This window comes from Hypomesus transpacificus, chromosome 18, assembly GCF_021917145.1.
Source record: "Hypomesus transpacificus isolate Combined female chromosome 18, fHypTra1, whole genome shotgun sequence".
NCBI lineage: Eukaryota > Metazoa > Chordata > Actinopteri > Osmeriformes > Osmeridae > Hypomesus > Hypomesus transpacificus.
Genome location: NC_061077.1, coordinates 6,939,731 through 6,962,969, shown reverse-complemented (window position 1 = coordinate 6,962,969; position 23,239 = coordinate 6,939,731). Strand labels below are relative to the sequence as shown.

At 39.2% G+C, this 23,239-nt stretch overlaps 6 protein-coding genes across 11 annotated transcripts; 2 read left to right on the top strand and 4 right to left on the bottom strand.

The window, feature by feature from the left end:
* Positions 1 to 27: 27 nt before the first annotated feature.
* On the top strand, positions 28 to 2,277 carry LOC124480363 (F-box only protein 44-like). The gene is made up of 6 exons (XM_047039582.1): positions 28 to 410; positions 706 to 967; positions 1,053 to 1,170; positions 1,346 to 1,441; positions 1,527 to 1,662; positions 1,787 to 2,277. Exons 1-6 carry the CDS (start codon positions 351 to 353, stop codon positions 1,973 to 1,975), a joined length of 861 nt encoding a protein of 286 aa, XP_046895538.1. The 5' UTR covers positions 28 to 350; the 3' UTR covers positions 1,976 to 2,277.
* Positions 2,278 to 2,530: 253 nt separating this feature from the next.
* LOC124480362 (GTP-binding protein rhoC-like) lies at positions 2,531 to 5,675 on the bottom strand. The gene is made up of 9 exons (XM_047039580.1): positions 5,444 to 5,675; positions 4,866 to 5,205; positions 4,678 to 4,781; positions 4,381 to 4,579; positions 4,144 to 4,268; positions 3,947 to 4,019; positions 3,753 to 3,862; positions 3,063 to 3,260; positions 2,531 to 2,967 (listed from the first exon to the last, which is right to left on the bottom strand). Exons 2-9 carry the CDS (start codon positions 5,161 to 5,163, stop codon positions 2,881 to 2,883), a joined length of 1,194 nt encoding a protein of 397 aa, XP_046895536.1. The 5' UTR covers positions 5,164 to 5,205; positions 5,444 to 5,675; the 3' UTR covers positions 2,531 to 2,880.
* Positions 5,676 to 5,749: 74 nt separating this feature from the next.
* LOC124480364 (cell division control protein 42 homolog) lies at positions 5,750 to 8,430 on the bottom strand. 5 transcript variants are annotated; one of them, XM_047039584.1, is made up of 7 exons: positions 7,855 to 8,430; positions 7,441 to 7,503; positions 7,151 to 7,310; positions 6,966 to 7,038; positions 6,773 to 6,882; positions 6,480 to 6,677; positions 5,750 to 6,261 (listed from the first exon to the last, which is right to left on the bottom strand). In XM_047039584.1, the coding sequence occupies exons 3-7, from the start codon at positions 7,253 to 7,255 to the stop codon at positions 6,172 to 6,174; spliced, it is 576 nt and encodes a 191-aa protein (XP_046895540.1). In that variant the 5' UTR covers positions 7,256 to 7,310; positions 7,441 to 7,503; positions 7,855 to 8,430; the 3' UTR covers positions 5,750 to 6,171. The 5 variants fall into 5 exon arrangements, with proteins under 5 accessions (XP_046895540.1, XP_046895539.1, XP_046895543.1 ...); XM_047039583.1 differs by having other exon boundaries at positions 7,441 to 8,430; XM_047039587.1 differs by having other exon boundaries at positions 7,151 to 7,533.
* Positions 8,431 to 10,201: 1,771 nt separating this feature from the next.
* Positions 10,202 to 12,642, bottom strand: LOC124480736 (chitinase 3-like). 2 transcript variants are annotated; one of them, XR_006957577.1, is made up of 6 exons: positions 12,332 to 12,642; positions 12,125 to 12,159; positions 11,755 to 12,006; positions 11,387 to 11,487; positions 11,180 to 11,226; positions 10,202 to 11,047 (listed from the first exon to the last, which is right to left on the bottom strand). XR_006957577.1 is itself a non-coding variant. In XM_047040306.1 (6 exons), the coding sequence occupies exons 2-6, from the start codon at positions 12,141 to 12,143 to the stop codon at positions 10,862 to 10,864; spliced, it is 564 nt and encodes a 187-aa protein (XP_046896262.1). In that variant the 5' UTR covers positions 12,144 to 12,159; positions 12,332 to 12,634; the 3' UTR covers positions 10,202 to 10,861. The 2 variants fall into 2 exon arrangements, 1 of the variants encoding a protein (XP_046896262.1); XM_047040306.1 differs by having other exon boundaries at positions 11,755 to 11,965; positions 12,332 to 12,634.
* Positions 12,643 to 13,593: 951 nt separating this feature from the next.
* LOC124480605 (acidic mammalian chitinase-like) lies at positions 13,594 to 16,908 on the top strand. The gene is made up of 11 exons (XM_047040086.1): positions 13,594 to 13,647; positions 13,755 to 13,784; positions 14,277 to 14,478; positions 14,591 to 14,647; positions 14,744 to 14,909; positions 14,995 to 15,119; positions 15,328 to 15,451; positions 15,595 to 15,780; positions 15,944 to 16,060; positions 16,280 to 16,421; positions 16,525 to 16,908. The coding sequence occupies exons 1-11, from the start codon at positions 13,623 to 13,625 to the stop codon at positions 16,806 to 16,808; spliced, it is 1,458 nt and encodes a 485-aa protein (XP_046896042.1). The 5' UTR covers positions 13,594 to 13,622; the 3' UTR covers positions 16,809 to 16,908.
* A 49-nt stretch (positions 16,909 to 16,957) lies between these two features.
* On the bottom strand, positions 16,958 to 20,303 carry mfsd4ab (major facilitator superfamily domain containing 4Ab). Its single transcript, XM_047040085.1, has 10 exons — positions 19,891 to 20,303; positions 19,342 to 19,540; positions 19,008 to 19,253; positions 18,730 to 18,889; positions 18,397 to 18,512; positions 18,115 to 18,288; positions 17,836 to 17,983; positions 17,660 to 17,730; positions 17,444 to 17,564; positions 16,958 to 17,349 (listed from the first exon to the last, which is right to left on the bottom strand). Exons 1-10 carry the CDS (start codon positions 20,118 to 20,120, stop codon positions 17,267 to 17,269), a joined length of 1,548 nt encoding a protein of 515 aa, XP_046896041.1. The 5' UTR covers positions 20,121 to 20,303; the 3' UTR covers positions 16,958 to 17,266.
* Positions 20,304 to 23,239: the final 2,936 nt, after the last annotated feature.

Here is a 23,239-nt window from a genome sequence, read left to right as displayed (position 1 = left end):
GCGAGACTTAAGGCACACGCAGTCATCAGTTCCTGAAACATTCTCAGTACGTCATCAAGATGTCCCACCATAGTAGTTGATAACTGAAGTGCTTGACGTTCCAATATTGTTAGGTATGTGATTCAGCTAGTGAGTGTTTTGACAGTTTACTTGAATTTACAAGAGGAAACCCCTTGTGGTGAAGTGAACTAGGGTTTTTTTTTCTTCGAATAAATAGCTTTCGATTTTACTTTCTATTTAACATCACTTCCGCCTAAGCTAATGCTTAATGCATTGTGGGGATTTCTCAAGACAACGTTCTACCATACGTTATTTGACCAAAATCAAATATTTTGGTTAATATAAGAGCAATGGGCCAGTCCTACAGTGCGCAGGGCAATTTGTCCAACATGCCATGTCTCCCAGGAAAAGTAAGTAACCTTAGACTTAAGCATATGAAATGTTCGAATTGAGTTTGTCTAGTCTAATCGGAGTTATCATGTTGGTGACGCCCGAGTTGTGATTGTTTGATATATTGGTTCAGCTCAGTTCATTGTGGTCATTGATATGATACATTTAGCTTAAATTGTTATTAGTTGTTGTGATGTACGAATAAAAGATACTGAATCGATGGTGCTGGCGTTTGAGACGACTCGTGGGCGTGGCCTTTGAATTCGTCGACGCAATGGTGACACTCAGTGCTTTGTTTATCTTTTTCTCGGTTAGTACACAGGTCCGGTTCCTGCAGTCCCTTTCGAGATTCTGGAAGAGATCTTCCTGAATCTTCCACCACAACAGGTGGTATGTGTATGCCGCTTAGTTTGCCGTGAGTGGAAAGATGTTGTCGACAGTGATTCTCTATGGAGAGAAAGGTGTCGGAGAGAGGGATATAATTTGTGTGATACCAAAAGACTACCCAAAGACTGGCGATTATTCTACTTCTTACGTAGGAAAAGACGCAACCTTCTGAAAAATTCCAGAGCAGATGGTGAGAGACCAGAACAGGTAGGCTATAAGCTACCACAATTTATGATTTACCATTAGAATTCACCCTGTCCTTTCTTGCCCTCTAGAAAGTTTTAATGGCTGGCAGATTTTGGAGAACGGCGGTGATAAATGGAAGATTGACACAGTGGGAAATACACGTCTTCCTGATGACACAGTCCAGAAATACTTTGTGACATCTTACCAGTAAGTAGCCTATACTAGCCTACTTTTTGTTCACTCTGTATGCAAATCTAAGAAGGCAGTTGGAAACGTCTATATAGCCCCTAGCTATATTGTAAAGATATTTACACTACTTCCCACTTCCTCAGAAGGCTCTGTCATGGTCATATTTTGTATCTGTGTCTTCTTCTGGGCTCAGCTCCTGCAAGAAGTGTCAGCTGATTGACTTGGCCAAGGAGGGTTACAAACCATCTTTGATGGATGAGGTCCAGCCAGACATTGTTATATCTGATTGGTAAGAATACTCAAACAAACATTTTCCATTGCTGGTACAATGCATTGTCAACTAAATAAATGTTTGTGTGTGTGTGTGTGATTAGGTATGCTCCACGCTTTGACTGTGGCAGTCTGTATGAGATCTGTGTTCAAGTGCTGGATAAGAAGAAGGTTCCAATACAGACATTCTCTCCAGATACCGTCTATTTTCAGCAATGGAATGATCAGACGTGGAATCAGGTAGTTGACAGAATATAGACCTCACACCACTTAAAACATGTATGATCTGTTTGAAAGAATGTCTGTAATATTTGAGGTTAGGTTAACATATAACATCTGTAATATTGTGATATTTGTGTTTCAGATGACTCATGTGTTTAAAGACTATGGACCAGGTGCTCGATTCATCCGCTTCACACATGGGGGCAGTGACACTCAGTTCTGGGCGGGATGGTATGGAATTCGTGTCACCAACAGTAGTGTGGAGATATGCCATTCAGTGGACAGAGAGCTTCCACCGGAACTCCCATCCCATGTCGCCAATCATCTTTGACTACTTCCACAGAGTCATTCCCCAAAGACCACCTGAATGTCACTTTAGACTTGTTAGCAAATTTCTGCCTTAAGAAACCCCCTTTTTCTAATCACTGTGGAAAAATTCTAGCTAATACTGCATCTAAACAAATTAATGTCTGTTTAAGTATTATATATTTTATATAATATGTGGGAGATGTTTGTGAGAAGAGTTAGACCAAAGGAATACAGACAGTCCTACACTCTCCTACAGAATCCTACAGTGATGTGTATTGACTGATTTGTAAACTGTTAATGTACATTTACAGTTAGTAAAATGTTAAAATATGAAGTTTAACTGAGTTTGACAGATAATGGATTGCTGAACTATTACTTGGTATTAGTTTTAGTTGAGCTTTGCTGTTCAAATTGTGTCAGATGTCTTGGTGAGTTATTACGAGCATGACCCTCCAGTTAGCATTTGTCTTTCTATTGGGGTCCCTTAAACCCCTTCTCAATTAGAACACTCATTTTACTTTATGCATGTCCTCATCATGACTCAATGAACACATTGAGAAACATAGTAAACATATTTGATTAGATTAATACATTTTTATAGATGTAGTCTGTGAAATGAGGTAGCACAAGAAAGGGTTAGGGTTAGCCCTAACCCTTATTTTTTACAAATTAATTTCAACACCTTTTTTTCTTAATTGTATTTACAAACTTTATAGTTAACTATTTAGGTCAATATAAATGCACATTTCCCAACAGGCTACATTAATATGTATGAAATATGTAGAATGTAAATGACATGTACAGGTTCCAATTCTTTCATAAGGCAAAGTTACATCAAAGAAATAGGGTGTATTTATTCTCTGCTAAGTATAATTTCCTGAATGACTCAAACTAGTTTTATAGGAGTCTGGTAACAACAGGATAAGCCTAGGACAGCACACATTTGTTTTTCTTGAACTGCTGACTCCTCAGTACAGCTTGTATCACCTCATCAAACACATTTTTCAAGCCTTCCTGCAAACACAAATATGTATGTCATAAGTTAAATCTTTGGGATGTCGGTGGTCATGTACTGTCTCTTACTTGTAGAATACTTGAGAGCATCCCACCTGTGTAAGGGCAGAGCACTCAACATATTTGAATGCCTTCAGGTCACTGGCTAGTTTCTTAGCAATTTCTGAATTGATTGGCTTTTGTTTGTTCCTGGCCAGCCTCTCCAATGTGTGGGGGTCTTTTCTTAGGTCAATCTGAGTTCCGACCAGTAGGAAAGGTGTCCCAGGACAATAGAGATTGATTTCAGGCACCCACTGAAAAGAGAAGGGATGTACTATTTCAAAATAGTCCCAAATAGTTACATTGCCACCATGCTTCTGTGTACGCTCCTTTCGATGAAGTTAATTGATACGAGACCAGTCAAATGCTGACCATAAATACAACTAGATCATTGTACTCTTGTCCCTTGCTGGCAGCTCCTTTTACTGCAACAATGGCACTGCACAGAGTATCCTGCCTGGACACTATCAGTATTTTACAAATTCATTCATATGTTCACTCTTGTTACTACTTTAAGTCCAACTAAAACATTGTATTCTGGGATTGGTGTGGCATTTGAATACATTTTTTTATTTAGAACAGAATGCATGTGCTATCACACAAGTGGGTTCTTTGAGGTGTTTTAATGATTCGCATCAATAATCTGTGAGAGCTTTGGCAGAGTTATCCAGAATGAATGCAGTATTTTCTGCAAGCCAGTTCTCTGTGTGTGTAACTGAGTGATATGGTTTGGGGGTAGGCCTTACTTTCATGTCCACGTCCTTAAATGAATCAGGATAAACCACTGAAAAACAGACTAGGAAAACATCTGTCAGAGGGTAACTTATTCTGCGTAGATCGTCATAGTCAGACAAACCTGTAAAAGTTAAGTACAAAGTTAAAAACAATAACACAGTAACTTGTCATATTCAGAAGAATGATGTCAAGAGTTGATGTATACCTGTTATATCCTGTATTTCAAGGGAGCCAAAACAACCTTCCTCACCAATGTCTTTTATGTATTTGTCAAAAACCTGTTGTTAGAGAATGAAAAGAGAAGTGTTGTCTGTTTGACTACAGTGGACAGCAGACACAGTACAGTGTGCCTACTGAAGAAAATTATTTGAAGTCACTTAATATTCAGTGGCCTATACTTACTGATGGTACATATTCAGAGGGAAATCTGTTGGTTAGGAATGTAGAAACCATGCAGGACTTTCCCACAGATCCACTGCCAAGCATATTGATCCTTATCTTATTGTACTGATTAAGCTTGGTCATGTCTGAAATATGCCAATCAAAATGTATAGAAACATATAGTCACATGATATGCTGATATAGCCAAATTAACTCAAGTATTACTGTAAATGCCAACTGTTAAAAAAGTATAGTTACTGTTAGATTTAACGTGCTCATTTGGTGTCTGATTATGATCTTGAGCATTGTTGCAAACAATATTACTTCTATCTTCAGTGTTAGAGCTAGACTGAAGAGCCATAGAAAAACCACCAGGAGTCATGGAGGAGCCAGCATGTGCTATCGAGGGAGTTGTCATGCTTTCTGGAATCACTTCAAATCTAACCTTATTCCCCTCCTATGAGAGAGAGAGAGAGAGAGAGAGGACATGGCTCACTTGCATTCCCATTCACTTTTTCCAATGTTGCTCATTAAATCCTCGAAAAGATGGCTTACCATTGGCAACAACCTAACCTCTGCTTTGAATGTGAGTGCTGGGAGCATTGTAAGTGCTGGTGTAGTATGCAGGACAGTTAGAGGAGCAACTAGTGAGAGAGAGCCTGAAAGAGTGGGGGAGAAAACTACCATTACATTGTGCACGGTATTTGACTAAAGGCTAAATCAATTGTAAGCTAAATACTTTCCATGATTGCAAGGGCTTTCAGTTGGTTTGTAGTCTCTTGACAACCTATCTGCAAGATTGTTTTGGTTGATATCCTTTAGAGTTTTGAGTGTGATCTCCACAGCAGGTGCATTGCGGTAGGTCCGTATCATTATATCTACAGTGTCCTGCCTGTCAGCATTCTCCAAGTCGCCCTTTGGAATATGTTGAAAGCCATCTAGCCAGTCTTCCTGACTTAGATGCCATTGAAACTCCTTCAGTTCTTTAGCTGTCAACTCCTTCAGTACAGCCAATAGCAGCTTTGGCTCATGGTTAGCCATTTCAAGTCCTTCACAGACTTGATCTTGGAGGATCTTCAAGGACTAATTATTGTAAAAATATACAAAACTCTTAGAATATGAGGAGACAAACCGTTCATTTAGGGTGGTGGCAGACGTTCAAATTAAGGGGTTGGTTAGTGAATGCATAGCAAAAGTTACAGTTACAGACACAGTGGGGCCAAGTTTTAGTCTCCATCTATTGAATATAAACAATAACCACCTCTTCTACTCAATATCTTACTCATAATCCATACAGCACATTTCAGGATAGTTTTCTTACCTTTTATTTATAATGAATGTCATTTCTTAGCTGGGTGTTGGCAGTTTGATATTATGTAAGAGCTCACAGACAACTCGTTTGAGATGAGGACACTCCTTACAAAAAGGGAACTTTGACCGAACGTCCAAACGTTTTCCTGTATTCAAATAGGAACTTTAACTTGTGTGCTTAAGTAAAAATTATAAAAACAATATTTTAAATGCTTAATAATAAGACATTGTGATACTGTGAGTTTACTTCTCTATGAATGTAATACTGTGTTGCTCTGCCACAGAAAATACTTCATCAAATCAGATAATTTTGCCATTTTAGAGGGTGTTTAATGCTTTAATGCACAAAAAACTAAGTGCTCCCACGGTAACATTGCCCGAGTATCTCAACACATAATTTTACCACCAATAGCAGCACGTGTTATAGATACTTTGACAGGTTTTCACTTCACAACCCTGTCAATAACGTCAGGGTTATCATTTGCTATTATAGATCATGAAGCTAAAATGTACACATAGAACTTAATGTAAACCAGCACAAAAAATAAATTAATGGAGGTGGTCTCTCCAATAAAAACAATTGGCAAAAAGGTCACGTCAAAGCAAATATAAACATGGAAATAAAGTGTTAATGACCTAACATTTCAAAAGAACATCTTGGTTATTTAAGTGACAAATATATATATATATTTTTTTTTACATTTCATGAGCAGCCCATAGGCTGAAGTGAAAACGACATCAGAACAGACAGCACTTCCTCTTCCGCTGGGTTTCAGGTGGCTCTAAAGCTGCTAGTATAGCTTCATCAAATACATTCTTCAGACCTCGCTACAGAGAGTAAGAAGAGGGAATAAAGCAGCAGATATCACCAGAGTTATTTGTAATGTAACAGTGGTTAGCAGACACACTGAAATATATAAGTAAGAGGCAGAGAGACAACAAGATAAACTAGGCACACAAATAACAAAGCAATTTAAGCTACTAGGTTTACAACAATGTATCTGTTCTCGAGAAGTTTATGCAAATTCAGGTTTCTTTTCTCTCACCTGTGTAAGGGCAGAACACTCGACATATTTGACAGCCTTAAGATCACGGGTCAGTTTCTCAGCTGTCTCTGGGGTAATTGGCTTCTGCTTGTTCTTGGCAAGCTTCTCCACTGTAGAGGGGTCATCTCTCAAGTCAATTTGGGTTCCAACCAACAGAAATGGTGTCTTGGGACAGTGGTGAGTGATTTCAGGTACCCACTGAGAGAGTGAGCAAGAGAGAAAATGATATAGCCGCTGACACAAATAAAAAAATAATCTTCAGTGCCATTTGATTGGCTTGACAACTGACTCACCTTTTCTTTAACATTCTCAAATGAAGAGGGTGAAACTACTGAGAAACAGACTAGGAAAACATCTGTTTGAGGGTAACTTAAAGGCCGTAACCTATCATAGTCCTCTTGTCCTGTAAAGATTACATATTATTAAAAAACTAAACAATTTTAGCTGTATTCTTAATAGTATTTCTAAGACACACACTTTTCTTACCTGCAGTATCAAATAATCCTAGGGTATATGGCTCACCACCAATCATAACAGTCACTGCATAGTTGTCAAACACCTGTGTAAAAAAAAAACAACGTAGATGGATCTTAAAAGTTGGATATTGATAATTGTTTTTTTTTAAGAAAAGGTGTGGGTTACATAGGTTCAATAGTGAAACTAATACTTACAGTAGGTACATATTCAGAGGGGAATTTGTTGGTTGTGTAGGAAATTAAAAGGCAGGTTTTTCCCACGGCTCCATCACCGACCACAACACATTTAATGGTCTGCATCCTGGGTTTCGGAAGTCTCTCTGTGTTACTGTAGTAGAAACTGTGAGTGGAAACACTACAACGGACACTGCGATTAATACAATCGCAATGCAATTTTCTACCTACAGGAAAAGGCCCTGCAGTGCAGGCCAGACAAGCCACTCATGCCAACTAAGCAAGGCTGCTAGGTAGTAAAAGGTAGCTACCATAACCTTCTGGGCCGCTGAAACAGTCAGAAGCAACTCTCCATCCCCCTGCCCGGGCAGAGACTGGCCAAACGTTGGGATTGTAACATTAGTCTAGCGAACAAGCAGGTAGTTAATTATTAGCAAATTCCTTAGCCAGTGTTGCTGAACAGTAGCTACAATAACATTTAGCCTAACCAGTTTAACTGGCTAGCTACTGTAGCTATGCTATGCCCACTTTTCAATGAAAAAACGTGACGCAAGCCATTCACTTGTCTTGCGAAGGCTATCAAGCCAATGTTGCAACATACCGCTACCCGGTCACAGTCACAGATCTAAAATATTATTTTCCGGTTTACTTAAAATACAGGTTTACAAGTACGATATATTGATCATAAAATCAAACGCCCACGTTTACAAGTATGATTTCCCTACCTCTTTCTCAACGCACCCGCTGTTTCGCTATAGCCGGGGGCGTTGGCAGCGAGGTTTGGTCCAGTTTTCACTTCAACACTGTCACTGTCCTAGAGCTGAGGTGCAGTAAATTTCAACCGCAACGGGGCATCTCAATAGAATAGACTTCACCTTCAAGTCAGACAATATTCTTCATGCAAATTTAGATGTGGATTATGAAAACAGGTAAAATAACATGAACCAAGCACAGGGAGGCAAATGAAGGCTACAGCCCCTTATTTTGAGCTGTTGAGAAACTTTTCTATTTAAAAAAAGAGATAACAAATGTTTTTTATTTGTAAAAAAAGAAGAAGATGATATTAATTATTTGTGACCAAAAAATGTCAAAGTGTTCACGGAAGAAGGAGGGAAGTGGGGGAGAAACAAGATAGAGAGGAGGAGAGAAAGAGAGTTTATTTAAATTATTGCTTTATGTAAACACCATGCCCGTGCCAAAATTTCCTTCCAAAAATGTGTTGAAGAATACCCCACCAACTAAAATAGAATAAAAATACAAGTATGTACGTTATTAAATTATTATGTTGAGTAATCACATGGATTTGACTCTTATGCATAGTGTTGTTTGGCAATATTATTTGTGAATGATTATGTTTTTCTTGATACTAGATAATTTTTTCTATCTATTTGTTTTCGGGACTTACCATGTTTCTTTTTCTCCTGGAAGTATCACTGTTGAATTGATGGACGAAGTGTTGATGGTAGCACTGGTTACTCCTGTAATACACAGAATACCAAACATAACAATTACATTGCATTTCTTTTTTTAGAGATTGCCTGTAATTACTATCCTCCCAGAAATCGTTGCTCAGGTTTGGTGAAACTTTTTGTGCCAGAATTGGGTGTGCCCACCTGTCTGGTGGATGTAGAGATATACTCCTGTGTAGGCATTCCTCCGAGGTTTGGCGATGACACACCAGTACTGGTCCTTATCACTTTGCCTCAGTGAGCTTATAATCACATTAAAGACTCCAGCATCCTTATCCTCAGTGATAGCGCTTCTACCACTCTCTCTGTGACCTCTGGTTTTAACCACAATCTTACACAGCTCGTAAACATGTCCCCTGCACCAGTACTTTGTGTTGTCCCTTTAGCCTGGACCGTACTCACAACGAATCATCACACGTTTGTATTCTTCTCCTTGCACCAGTGCAGGACCAGACAATCGCATTGAGGGCCCTCTTTGTTGTCAGACAAATGACTTCAGGGAGCACATATACATTTGGTTAGGATTCAGAGCATGTGGACAAAAAGAAAAAAGGTACATTTTCCTTATTTGTTTAAATGTTATTTGGTTTTTACTTAGTCAGTAAATATTGCCGAATTATAAGGTGATGTTAAGATATACATTGCATTCCTTACCATTTAGAAATTTGGTGCATAGCACAGTGTTCATGGTGAGAGAATTAATCTCAACCAGTGACGTGCGGTGATGTCAGTAAAAGGGTAGGCACTGAGTTATGAAAGCCAGATTACCTAATTTATTGTTTAGGCTAGGCTACGTCAAAACAGTACGCACAAGCGCGGCACACATGCACGGTTGATATCAAGAAATGTCCAATCAGGATGACATATCTTACTCTCATAACATGACATATCGTAGTCTCTCTCTCGCACACGCACGCACGCACACACACACACACACACACACACACCAATGTCCAGCATGAGAATGCAACCATCTTTATCCTTAACTATTGCACAGCGGCCAATTATGTTTGTCAGTCAGCAACAATGAGAACACACACTGCTCAATTGAATATGAAGGCAAATGGCTTGCAGTCGGCATTAATTCAACCAACTCAAAATGAAACCCAAAATAGTTTCTGACTCACCAATCGGTAGATTATGGATGGCAGTACAGCCGCTGACTGCTAGCACAGCCACATAGCCAATCTTTTGAATCTCTTGAAACGAGCGGACAATTTTTGGTCCCTTTTGCTGGTGTAGTTCAGGCAATGTTGGCATAGGGCCTCCCTCTTGCTAGCAACTCATTTTGGCCATTAAATCGAGCTTTGAAAAATGTCTTAGTTCTACGATATGGGGAGATACTGCTGCCGTCATTTTTACTTTGAATTTCGCGGGGGTTACGTTTGGCTGGTGTAAGACGTCAGCTGCGCAAATGTCCAGTAATTTCTCGATTTTAATTGGTCCATGTTTGATACGTAACGTTGATGATTACTGGCATAAGGCACAGCAGAGTTGTGCTTTTCGACCATAGTATTCGACGTACATGTTAAAGAATACAGGATCGAAGTTTTTCGTTGTCGTCCGCAATGAATGGACAGTAAAAGCACTGCTTATTCTACCATTTTGTTGTATTTGATTATGCGTAACTGCTACATTTGTCATCGTAACGTCTAAACAATTGGAATAACACACATATTGTATATATACATCACAAGAACAATCAGTAAAAATACAAATATAAGTTTATTAAATACAATTATTTAATAAACATTTTTACGTTTGAAATTTGGCAGGGTAGGCAGTGCCTACCTTGCCTACCCTGACTGCACGTCACTGATCTCAACCAGTGTTTAGATTATTTTCCTTCCCCTTTCTAAGGTTGAGTAATGTGTTTTAGCAATCATCCTTTTTCACAGGCATTTTTTACAAAGTACATCTACTCATAGCACATGTCTATCAAAATGACTACTGAGTAATTGTGTTTACTGATAAAGAAGTTTAACTTAACCATGGGGTCAAACATTTCTGACACTATTGTGAAATGTAACTATATATTATTATGTTATCTAGTATAAGAAAGCACATCATCGCAGATCTTTGAATTACAGTCAGACTTTTACGAACATTGAAATATCTCATACAAACATCAAAATCAGAAGATTTACTTTGCTAATTGAAAGTTTAGGGTTTAAAATGTTGATACATTACTATTGAAAACTGTGCTATTACAAGTTTTCACTTTGAAATCATTTGATCAACAATAGACTTGATCAAGGGTCTATTATGAAAGTTGCAATGGTCTTATTTTGACAATAGCATATTCAGTTTCCTCCACAACTGTTGATGGTTTAGAGCTGGCATTACAAATGGTGATGTCACTGTAAATAACAGTATCTGCATCCTCCTCCAGGTGTGTTACTGGTTTGTCAAAATTGGCATATGTGTTCTCACTTTCGATCACATCAATCTGAAAAGAGATACACATTTCAGTAAAAGTAGAAACCAGAATAGATGAAATAAATTAATCGGTATTTTCAAAGAATTACCATTTATGGGATAAAAGGAAATTGTGTTCTAATAATGAGTTTGAGCACTATACCTGTATATTGTCTCCATCTCCCAACTGATTGACCTTTGATCCAACAGCTAGAAAGGCACAATAAACAGGATTAGCCTAATATTAAAGTTGGATATACTTTCTTTAGTTTTATATGTTCTTAATTGATCTTGGCTATGATGCCTTTTTTACTCCATATTGTATTATAAGAGAACCCTAAAGTAATTAGATGTCTGATATTTAACTTACTCAAATCCCTTCTTCTCCACCATATTGACAAAATGATAATTGAGAGAGCCAGAATCAGGAAGGTACACAATAAGATAATGATGACCTCAGATAGTGTTGACCTTTGAACAAAATAGTACAATAGCAACAATTATTTTAACCAACGCTTTTCTCCAAAGCGATGGTGCATGTAGGTTAGTTGATTGTCCTTGTCAAAGAACAGTCTGTATTAGCCACACTGTGAAGAATACAGAAAGTTGTTAATCCTTTTACTATCCAATGACAGTATTTTGTATTTTAACAATATGTAGCTTGCAGTGCGAGTAAGAGCTGATTAGCAATAGGTTGGGATTTTGCTTTTTAGAGGTTTAGTTTAGGCTATGGCATACCTTTCCAACAGAGTGGTTGTTGCTGCTGTTACTAAAGTTGTTGGTGTGGCTGTTGTTATAGTTGTTGCTACAGTTGTTGGTGTGGCTGTTGTTGTAGTTGTTGATACAGTTGTTGGTGTGGCTGTTGTTATAGTTGTTGCTACAGTTGTTGGTGTGGCTGTTGTTGTAGTTGTTGATACAGTTGTTGGTGTGGCTGTTGTTGTAGTTGTTGCTACAGTCGGATATAGCGCACAACACACATTTTCTAAGGATCTTAAACAACATTCTAAAATGATTATCTTACTTTCACTCTTCATTAAATAAAGGTTGACTAAAGTATGGCAAGTGTACTATTAGGTCATCTTTCAGGTTTAGCCCAAAAGTTACTTACTTGATACCAGTGATCCCATGACATCCACTGTTTCACTGTGTAAAAATGACATAATTATTGGCTATGTAGAAGTAAAGAGAAGTGTAGACGTACTATAAGATGTAGAACAGTTGAATAATACGTTGATGAACAATAAGACCATTTCTAAAACTAGAATCTTCAAAGGAGATAATGAAAAATCCAACATTAAAGGCAAAACATTGTTACCTTTGACATCAGTCTTCAAAAGCTTCTGCTCACTCCTTCTGTTCACAGTAAAAAACATTTCTTTGTTTGTACCATCTGAATATCTCTCATGAAGGAAGTTAGGACATGGGGAACACATTACTTCACTCTGTTTCATTCATGAAATAATGAAAGAGATGACTACGTTTTTTTTTATTGGTGAAATATCACAGTCATTGACAGCTTAAAAAAATTATATCCACCAGGGTGCAATGTTAATATTCATAAAGCTTATTTTCAGTCCATCCTTTGCATGTAAAATATAATGGTGAGTCTTGACCTACATGACTTTGCCCAAACTTGTTGTTCAACACAGTCTGCTACTTCCAGTTAACCTATGATATTTCATAGCTAGAAATAACCACTTCTGCTTCTCCCTCACTGCAGACAATAACTTCAGTTTGTGCCCTGCTAATACAGGTATTACACAATCTGATTCCCTTGGCAACCGCACATACTAATGGGGGTAATTTGATGAGTACACCATGAGTTGAACCTTATTATAGCATATACTGTATATCCTCAAGTTCCTGCCATGAACAATGGCTGTGTCATATTTTTGTTCTCTTATCACCCCTCAACACTGCCCTATCAACAGTCCAAGGGTTTGTATCAAACCCTGTTTAAATAATCTAACAGATAAAATCAAAACTGAGCCACCACTTAGTTGGTCAAATAGTATGGTGTTGTTGAAACTATTCTGACATTGGTGGGTGCAAGGCACTGATGAGCCAAAACCTTTAAAAAAAGACATAAAGCATACTGTATTGCAAACGTCACGGCCACATGTTCTCTTGTCAAATGGAATGTTGATATTAGGATGGCAACTTGTGTGTCTATGTAGGATGGATACTGAAATCATCAACTGTATGTCAAAATATTTGCCAAAGGCCTTGAGTCAGTGCTTCCTGATTTTATTGTCAGGACCTCAGTGTACCATATTGTCTCTTCTGACCTACCAATCACAGCATTCCTACAACTGCATTTAGCAATGTTGATCTCTTGGAAAAACGGTACCTTTAAATTATAGTATTGACTACCACTCAATGCAGGTGAAGTTTAGTCCTTCACAAGGTCAAATCAGACAATAGGATGTTTGATTGTGGAGAGTGTGTTAGACCACGTGATAGGTAATCACACTTTATATCATATGCTAGCAAATCATTTGTAATGGAACAATCTTTAGTAAATAAACCTTTTTCTGGGCAAAGTTGCCAAGTCAATAAGGGTTGAGTATATAAAGGTGGTCACTCACTTACTTCACAAGGTGAACATGGGCAAAGTACTGTTTGTGACGGGTAAGAAGCTAAGATTGAAATTCTAACAATTGTATACTAAGTATTATTGCTTTTTAAGTTAGACTTGTGGTATAAACATTGCCTGATCTATTTAATCAATTTCACAGCTCTGGCCCTGCTGCTGCAGGCACAGCTGGGTAAGTTCGCCTGAATATACAGATACAGCCTTTCTGAGGATTTAGATGATATTTCAAACTTTTTTATAAATACTGTGAGTAACTGTAGCAAACAGTATTCAATTGAAAACACCTACAGTATGTCAGACTACTATTAAATAAATGTGCGTATTTTCACACAATTAGGGTTAGGTGTTATCACATAGTCTAATGGGATGCACTGAATCTGAATTTTTGACGGGGTTCGGATTCGGCCAAACCTTAGAATTTGTTTTCATCGAATCCGAACCTATGCTTGCACTACGCGAGCTATGCTGGTCGACATAATGACCCCTTCAATAATGTGTTTACTGTGTTAATGGACTGAGGATGGGAGTAGGATTCGGTATTCGGTTTTGGATTCGGCTAAATCTTAACCAGTGGATTTGGTATTCGGCCGAACCCCAAAAATCGGGATTCAGTGCATAACTACTAATATGTTTTTAAGTTTTCTCTTAACATGTCATTGGTCAGGATCCTCCTTCATCTTGTCATGCTACTTCACAAACTGGGCGCAGTACAGGCCACCCCCCACCATCTACATGCCCAACGACATTGACCCATGCCTGTGTACCCACCTTCTCTATGCTTTTGCCACCATGAAGAACAACATGCTGGCCACTTATGAGTGGAATGACGTGGAGCTCTACAGCCAGTTCAATGGCCTTAAAAATCAGTGAGTTATGGAAAGAGTAACATAAGGTCACAAATGTGTGTTACATGTTTAGTGTACTGTAATGCATTCTCTGCTATGTAAAATTATATGGGCTTTGTGTACCTTTTCACAGGAATGGAAACCTAAAGACTCTGCTGTCTGTCGGTGGTTGGAACTTCGGCTCTGCAGGGTACTATCAAATAGTTTATGTGAGTCTGAGTTGGGGCAGCTTCCCCCAACAGGAGTCAGTTGTGTTTATGTTTTTCTATTCGTGTTACCCAACCAGGTTCTCTGCAATGGTGGCCAGCCCCACAAACCGTCAGACCTTCATCCAGTCAGTCATTGTGTTCCTGAGGAAGTATGAGTTTGATGGGCTGGACATTGACTGGGAGTATCCAGCCAACAGGGGGAGCCCTCCTGAAGACAGGCAATATTACTCTGTCCTCCTGCAGGCAAGTTATATGGTTGTTGAATGACCTAAACTGATTTGATCAGACATTTTAGACCATAGGGTCATCATTTGCTTTTATCATTCAGGAAATGAGAGCTGCTTTTGAGAATGACGCCAAGCAGACTAACAAGGCTCGCCTTCTGCTGTCAGCTGCTGTGTCTGCTGGAATGGACACCATTGAATCTGCTTACGAGATCCCCAAGATCGGACAGTATGTAGCCTGCCAGATTTTACTCAATTATTGCCTGTATTAATTGTGTTTGAAAAAAAATGTATACTGGAACATACAAAAACATTTGGAATAAATATACAGTATAAACATATTACTCCTAGCAGGTCATTTAACCAACATTGGCTGGTGCTTTTTATGTGAAACAGTTTGACACCTGTACCTCATCTTCTGTGTCCTCTACTCCCAGGGCCCTGGATATGATCAACGTCATGAGCTACGACTTCCACGGCTCTTGGGACCCCTTCACTGGAGAATGCAGCCCTCTGTACAAGGGCCCTGCTGACAAAGGAGGTTTCATCGACTTCAATGTGGTAAGTAGGACTAAGATGTTCTGTAGCTACGCTGTAACGCTCATTTACATTCACATGGATATTCCTTGAGAAGATGTACACCACCGTGATACCAGATCCAGCATGATCAAAAGACATGACTAACACAAATCTGTACGTTCTAGGCCTCTGCAATGAATTACTGGAAGAACCAGGGAGCTCCGGCTGAGAAGCTGTTGGTTGGTTTCCCAACCTATGGTGCCTCATTCACTCTGAGAAATCCGGCCAACCATGGGGTTGGAGCCGCAATCTCTGGCGCTGGAACCCCAGGGCCGTACACCCAGGAGGCTGGAGAGCTGGCTTACTTTGAGGTAGTTTGTGGTTTGGGGTAGTTACTTGTGTATGTAACTGGGTTGCCATGTTGTCTTAAAAACAGGTGGGATTGTTACAAGGAATCCTACTTGATACAGAACCAAGGCAACCAATGTGTTGGCTGTTTGTTAATCGTACTAATCATGTTTCAACATGCAACAGATCTGTGGATTCTTAAATGGAGCCACCATGGTTTGGAATCAGCCACAGGATGTGCCATATGCCTACAAAGGAAACCAGTGGGTGGGTTATGATGATCCCAAAAGCTTTGAGATAAAGGTAAGGTGCTAAACAGTTGTAATTCCATTGAGCTGTCAATGTTATCAGATTGTTTGATTTACTAATATCCACATGTACACTCAATACCTAAATAAATCTTGCAAAAGTACACTCATGTAGTTGTATTACTAACTGTTCAACTGCATGTCAAGCCCTCATCCAATATGTTAAAGTAGCTTTATGTTTGACTGCTTATTCACAATATGCCATTTTCTGTAGGTTGAGTGGTTGAAAAAGAACAACTTTGGGGGTGCCATGGTGTGGACCCTTGACATGGATGACTACAAGGGCACCTACTGTAACCAGGGCAAATACCCGCTTATCAATGTCCTTCACAAAGCCTTCAATCTGGACCAAGCAAGTAAGTTATCCAGCTGAACTCAACTTGATGACTGATTCACGTGGTCAATCAGTCATTTAACTCTACATTCAATGCAATGTAACCTATTGTGTATGTATTGCAGCTTGTGCCCCTCCTGCCACCCCCTTGCCTCCTATTAAGGGAGTGACCAGTGATGGTGGAGGAAGCTCTGGACAGAGCGGTAGCAGCTCTAGTGGAAGCAGCTCCAGGGGAGGAGGCACCAGTGGCATGACTAGCGGTTTCTGCGCTGGCAAGGCAAACGGAATGTACCCCAATGCCAACAACAAGAATCAGTTCTATAATTGCAGCCAAGGAAAGACCTACTTCCAAAACTGTGCTGCAGGTCTGGTCTTTGACACCTCCTGCTCCTGCTGTAACTGGTCTTAAATGTATTCAATAAATTGTTTAACATGTTAATCACTCACCTGATCAAACTAGTCAATGAATAGAGAAAAAAATAAAGTTCACCAGCTTCTCAATGTGTTTTTTTCACTTTTGTCAGTGAGCAGCACACTGCATGAAATCAAAGTAAAGACACATACAGTACATCGCCTTGCCTGTATCCATGTTAACATTTTATTTATAACAATTTCCTTCCATGTTTTATCTAGGACACATTAAAAAAGCATTCATACGATTCACAAGACACATATTTAGCTCTTCTTTCATTTTGTAGAGAGCATTTTTGATATTCAAAAGGTTGGAGGTTCTCATGATGGTCAACAAATTAACTGTAGGTCCTTTTTTTGTGCTTCTCTGCACAGCAATCCTCAGCATATATTTCCAGCTGCTCACTAGTTGGTGGATGACAGCTCAGAGCAGTGAACCTGCAGATGCCGCTCCTCTCAGCTGCTCTCTGTCTCCTCTTTGTGCTCTGGCCTGACCTCTGTGGCTGGCTCCTCTACCATGGCAGACTTTTTAGACGTTCCTGTTGGTGAAAAATTTGAAGACACACATGAAGGAGAATTACTTTAACCACATGTATTCTGTAATGTTGCTATAGTTGTTGGTGGTCAACATACCAGTGAGGTAGTTCCTGTGTAAGCGTTCAAAGAACAGCAGCCCAAAGAAAAGGACAAAGCCGATACATCCGATGATCATACCACAGAGCAGGAAGCTGTAACTGCCCTCACTCTGGATTATCTGGAGGACATTAGACAATATTTGAGACATTTAGCAAGACAATATCTCTTTAAAACATATTCTAATGTAATGCATCAGATAATGCGGTATCTTACCGATCCCACCAGAACCTGCATGACCATCTCACCCATTCCAGCACTTGTCACAAGCACGGAGGTGGCACATCCTGTCCATGAAAAACAGACAAGGGGACTGAAGAACATAGAAAACAACCAGGAAGAACACTCACAATCATTATCTTAACAGTAATATCTCAACTGGATTGCACTACCTTGATAGTCCAGGATGTCCTCAGTGTAGGCCAACATACAAGGGAAGACACTGCTGAGGAACAGCCCACAGAGGCATGTCCCCACAAAGAGAAACACACTGCTGGTGTAGAAGATGAGCAGCAGCAACACAGTGACTATGACTCCAGCCTGAGGAAGCAAACATGAAGAAGTACACAGACTGTATGACTGGCACGACACCATGTACTTAAATATCAGTGTGATAATATGCAACGATAAGACCACAGTGCTCTCATGGCCTTCCACAATGGCAGCATTACCAGGTTGACCATAAGCAGTCGGACAGGCTGGAAGCGGTAGGAGAGGGGTATGGATAACAAGCGTCCAGCAGTAATGGCAGCCCAAAAGATGCTGGCCAGGTAACCAGCTGTCTTATGGGATAAAGCCATGGGTGGAGTCACAGCATATGTGTACACAAAGCCAGCATAGGCCCCCTAGGAATAGAAAACAGATATCCTAAAATGTCTTTATTACAGAGGTTTTGACTTGCAGTACATATAGTTTGCAGTGTTATTAAATAATCTGTAACACTGCTAACTCACCACAATGCCATCAGTCATGAAGAGGACCATTCCACCCAATATGTGTATCATGAAGAAGGACACAGGCAAGCCACGTAGGTTGTCATTCTGACAGCAGCTGAAGATATCCCCATGACCTGTGACCCCAACAGACCCATCATGAAGCATCTGAAGCTGCTCTCCCTCTGTCCCTATTTCCAGGTTCTAGTATTCATTGACATTCTGAACCATGAAAATGTAGCTGCCCTAGACCTTATCTCATCAGAGCTGAAACCCTTTTCCTAGTATGCGTACTACTACTTGGCAATAAACCTGATTCTGATTTTGATTCTAAAAAAGGGTTTAGCTCCTAACCTCCAACCTCGTGATCTTTAGGCTCTGTATCAGGCCCTTCATTTGCCTGGTTTTCCATGGCCAGCTCATCTTTGTCCAGTAGCTGAGGGGTCCCACTGGGACAGCAGGGGATTAGCCGTTCCCGGTACATCAGATACAGTACTGCAATAGGTACAGGGAGCTGGGTAGGACAACACACACAATGATGTGTAATTGTCAGTGTATTGTGTAATATTGTATGCTAAATCAGAAGTCAGAATTATTATTTTTTTGTATTGTGTAATAGTGAAATATCTTACATTGATGAAGGCCATGATCCAGAAGGCATATGACACGCTGGACTCCTCTTCCTCCACATGGAGCTCATGGTCCTCAGTCATGTTATGCATGTTCATGGGAATGTTTCTCAGTGAGAACCGGAGGTGGTGCATGATCTCTGTCACATTTTCGGTCACGTTCCCCACAGTACAACCCTTCTCTGACAGGAAAGGGTCTGCTATGAGTGGACTCACTAGAGCTCCAAACCCAATGAAGAAATGAAGAGCCTGCAATGTTTGGAGAAGAAGTGCACATTGATGATAACGAGTTTTTGACACTTTCAACTAATTGTGAGTGAAGTCTGAACTCCGTTACCTGTAAGAATACAGCAGAGTCCTTCTGGTATATGGTGACCAGCTGGATGTTGGCAATGGTGTCGATTATGCCCATGGCCATACCAGACACTGCCATGGCAATGGCCAGCAGGAGCACATTATGGCAGAGGGGAATGATGGCAAATATCACTGATATGATCAGTGCAGAGACGAATAGGGCAGACAATGCTCTGAACAACCTTTGGAGGGGGGGGGGGGGGGATTAGAGAAAGAAAGGCACATACACAGACATTAATAGTCCGTCACTAATATTTCAATATATTCATATTATAATATATATATATAATATATATATATAATATATATTCAATATTTCTACAAATTCATAATAAGAAGGTATGCGATACGCTTATTGAAAACAAAACATCTGCAGACAAAATTGAATAATCATGAATTGGAAAGTTTAACAGATCTGACAAGAACTCAATCATCCTCAGGAATTAAAAAACAATGCCAAGGACACTGAAAGTAATGGACATTGCTGTGTCCTAATCCACATATTTACGTAAAGGTTTTACAAACTGCTTACGTTTTCTTGAAAACACCAGCTATAGAGCTGCCAATGAGCAAGCAGAACTGCTGGGCAAAGAACACCCAGGTAATCTGACTGAGAGTCGACTGTGTTTGACATCGCAGATCCAATATAGTGGGTCCAAGAAAGGCAATGCAGAGTCCAAAACTGAAGAACACACTCCAGTAGGTTAAGGTGTGATGTAAATTTCTTTTGAATAATGTTAGAATCCGCTCTTCTACAAACATCCTGGTCCAACCTTCACGTCAGTAAACTACTGGCCAAAAGTAGATCCAAATGTTCAATCTTTGTTTAGAGATGAAAGAAACGACCAGGAGAAAGGACTGAAGTTACACAACAGTATTTGACTCTATCTCTGTCTTCTCTTTTTTCTTGAAAGCTGTTTAGAATAGTAGTAGAATACAGTATTTCCATTTTACCTGCACACATCCTTTTAAATCTCTTCAAGTCAAAAGTTCCCTCCTCTTTGAATTGCCTAACTGACAAGGATGTCCTTTGTAGTTAATGGATAAAGTGGAGATTCTTCTTTATGAAGTGTCAATAATTTGCTATGAAAAAGTGTATTGAGATGCAATCTAAAAGCTACATATTTATGAAAATATATGTCATGGCACTTTGCCCCTTTCCTGGACATGTATGTGTGATCACATTGCGGGATACCATGAGGGATATTCTACCAATTATTATTCAATTCAAAGTTTAGGTCAAGAAAGGACCCAGGACAAGGTGTTCCTTATTGTGCATCTAATTAAACAAAGCTGAAGTAACAATATGTTAAGATTCACTAGGAGTGCATGATTTGCTACTTGTTTGGTGTGTCTATCCTGAACAGACTGTAAAACTTGTATATAAAATATATTGTTGCATTTCGAAATAATGGAATTATAATTATCTTGTTATTGAAAATTATTAAATAACCACCAAATAAACTACTTTTCTGGTAAATTATTAGAACATACATATTTTAAAAGAAATGTATATAATGTTATATTACAATTAATGTCACTGATTTAAATGCAACTTATTTATTGAAGCAATACTGCCTTTCAGTACTACCATGCCACCTCACAAAACGTTTTGTAATTGTTGCAGTCATTAGATTCCAATACAGTTTATTATTTATTTTACAAATAGTTTTCAAAAGTTATCTTACACTAGCATTGTTCTGAACACATTTTAATGCACGCAAAAGCACCTAAAATATTTGTAATTGTATATTATAATCAACAAATCAGCACAGTATAATCAAATTTGGATTCTTACCCAGTTTGGATTAGTCAAATCCAAACAGGTAATGAATTAAAGATGGAAACCCGTACATCGCCTCTGTCCTCCAATCATTGTCTGAAATGTATAGCTACTGAATGGGAAGTTATGGGTTTCCGGGTCACAAAAAGGGCAAGAGATCTTTGTCTCAGTTAAGTCTCAGGTGTAACCTTTGTTTTATTTCAAGTTAGACCACCAACACTATCCTTCTAGTAGCTCAGTAGCAGACAAATAATCAGGATGTAGATCCATCATGAATAGCTAAGCATAGCAACAACAAAAAAATGAATACATGTGTTTATTGATATAGTCAATATTAGAAATGTAAACAACTTTTTATTTAAATTTCTTGAGGTACAAGTGAACTAAATGTGCCAATATCTGTTCCGATTGTGTAACTGATTTGCCTAACCCTCCTCCTAAGCGGAAACGCATGTCAAAACTTGAACCTTAAGAAATACTGCATGTGTTTTTATAAAAGACATTGATTAACATCTATCAACCCTGCTCACTTCCTATCCTGAGTTACACCAACATAGAAGTGACTTATTATTGAGGTAATTGTCAACGAATATGCTTCTCAGTGGTTGGTCAAAGGGTTGTTAAAAATCAACTAGCATTGTTAGTTTGGTGTTTGAATGTGGATAACATTTAGTGTGGCAAACTTGCTCAAGCTAAGTCCTTTTGCTTCTCAGCCCTTGTGATTCCAATTCAAACTGTTGTTCTTGAGTACCCAATTGACCCAGGGAAAAATGGCTTGTTGAAGGATTGCTAGGATTTCAAGCACAAAACAACCCGACTACTGTTGATGTTGCTGTGTTTGTACACCAGAGGGGGCACTTATTCAGCCTTTACTCGTTTTTCCATTCAAAGCTTCAACGTTTGATTTATGTTAATATGCCAAAAATATTTACAAACATTAAAAACTGTTTTTAAATAAATAAATAAAATTACATATCTGGATGTAATAGCCAGGTGTGTTCATGAACTGTTCATGGACAGAATAAATCTGTTTTGCACTGAACAGCAGCCCAAATGAGCCACATAAATCCTGATACACAATCTATGCTATTGATCAAATTAAATGAAAACAAACTGCCAGTGCTGGCACACAATGTTTAATTTCTTCTTTGGAGCAATGCCCAACCTTCAAAATAATTTTCATGGACGTTTTTTTCTTTTCTTTTTCTGTTGAAGCCTGAAGACATTATGTATGCTGGCCACATCGACTGCAAGGCAACTGTAGCTGGGCATGAAGTGGTGAAAAGGAGCCTCCCCTCTGTCCTCTATCTCATCTCCATAGTCTGACATTTAGCCAACACTCTCAATCAGAGGTCTGAGACTGTGCCAGGTCACACTGTGATAGGAATCTTAATCTTCTAGCTTTACTTTTCTCTCGTGCATGGCCCCCTAGTCCTCACAACTCGGTTTCTGCTCAGAGGCTTCTAAATGGTTTTTGTCCAGGCTCCAGTACAGACAGCGAGAGGGACAAAGATTGTGGCTGGAAATGTCTAAACTTTGAGGGGCAATTATTTACGCTTACAGGTTGTAAAAGAAGGAATGAAGGTAAACAAAGACAAGTTGCATGAGTAAATATCATAATAGCCTTTTTTTTCTGGTAAGGCAGACATGCACAAAATCGTTTCTGCTGAAACATGGACTCAGGAATGGAGAATACATTTGTCACCCAAACCACCACCCCACCCCCACCCCCTAGCCACGTCTTCTTTGCAAGGCACAGACACATGACAGGGGTCAATGTGTTACTACTCCCCAGGACGGAGATGCCCACCACCCACCCCCAAGGCCAAAAATAGAGAATCTAAGAGTGGCACTGACTTTTAACACTTATAGAGATAAGCTCAATGAAGAACCACCCAAAGGATAAACAAGGTAAAGGCTTAGGATCAATCAAAATGTTTTAATATAAAGTACGGTACAAAATTTAACAGTGACAAATTGATTGTGAGGGGATATAAAGAAAAGCATGTGTTTTCGTTTTTTGTTCTTTGCACCTAGCATGTATCACGTCAGAGATTTAGTGGTTACAGAGTGGTCAACTGTAACAAGTTTCACTGAC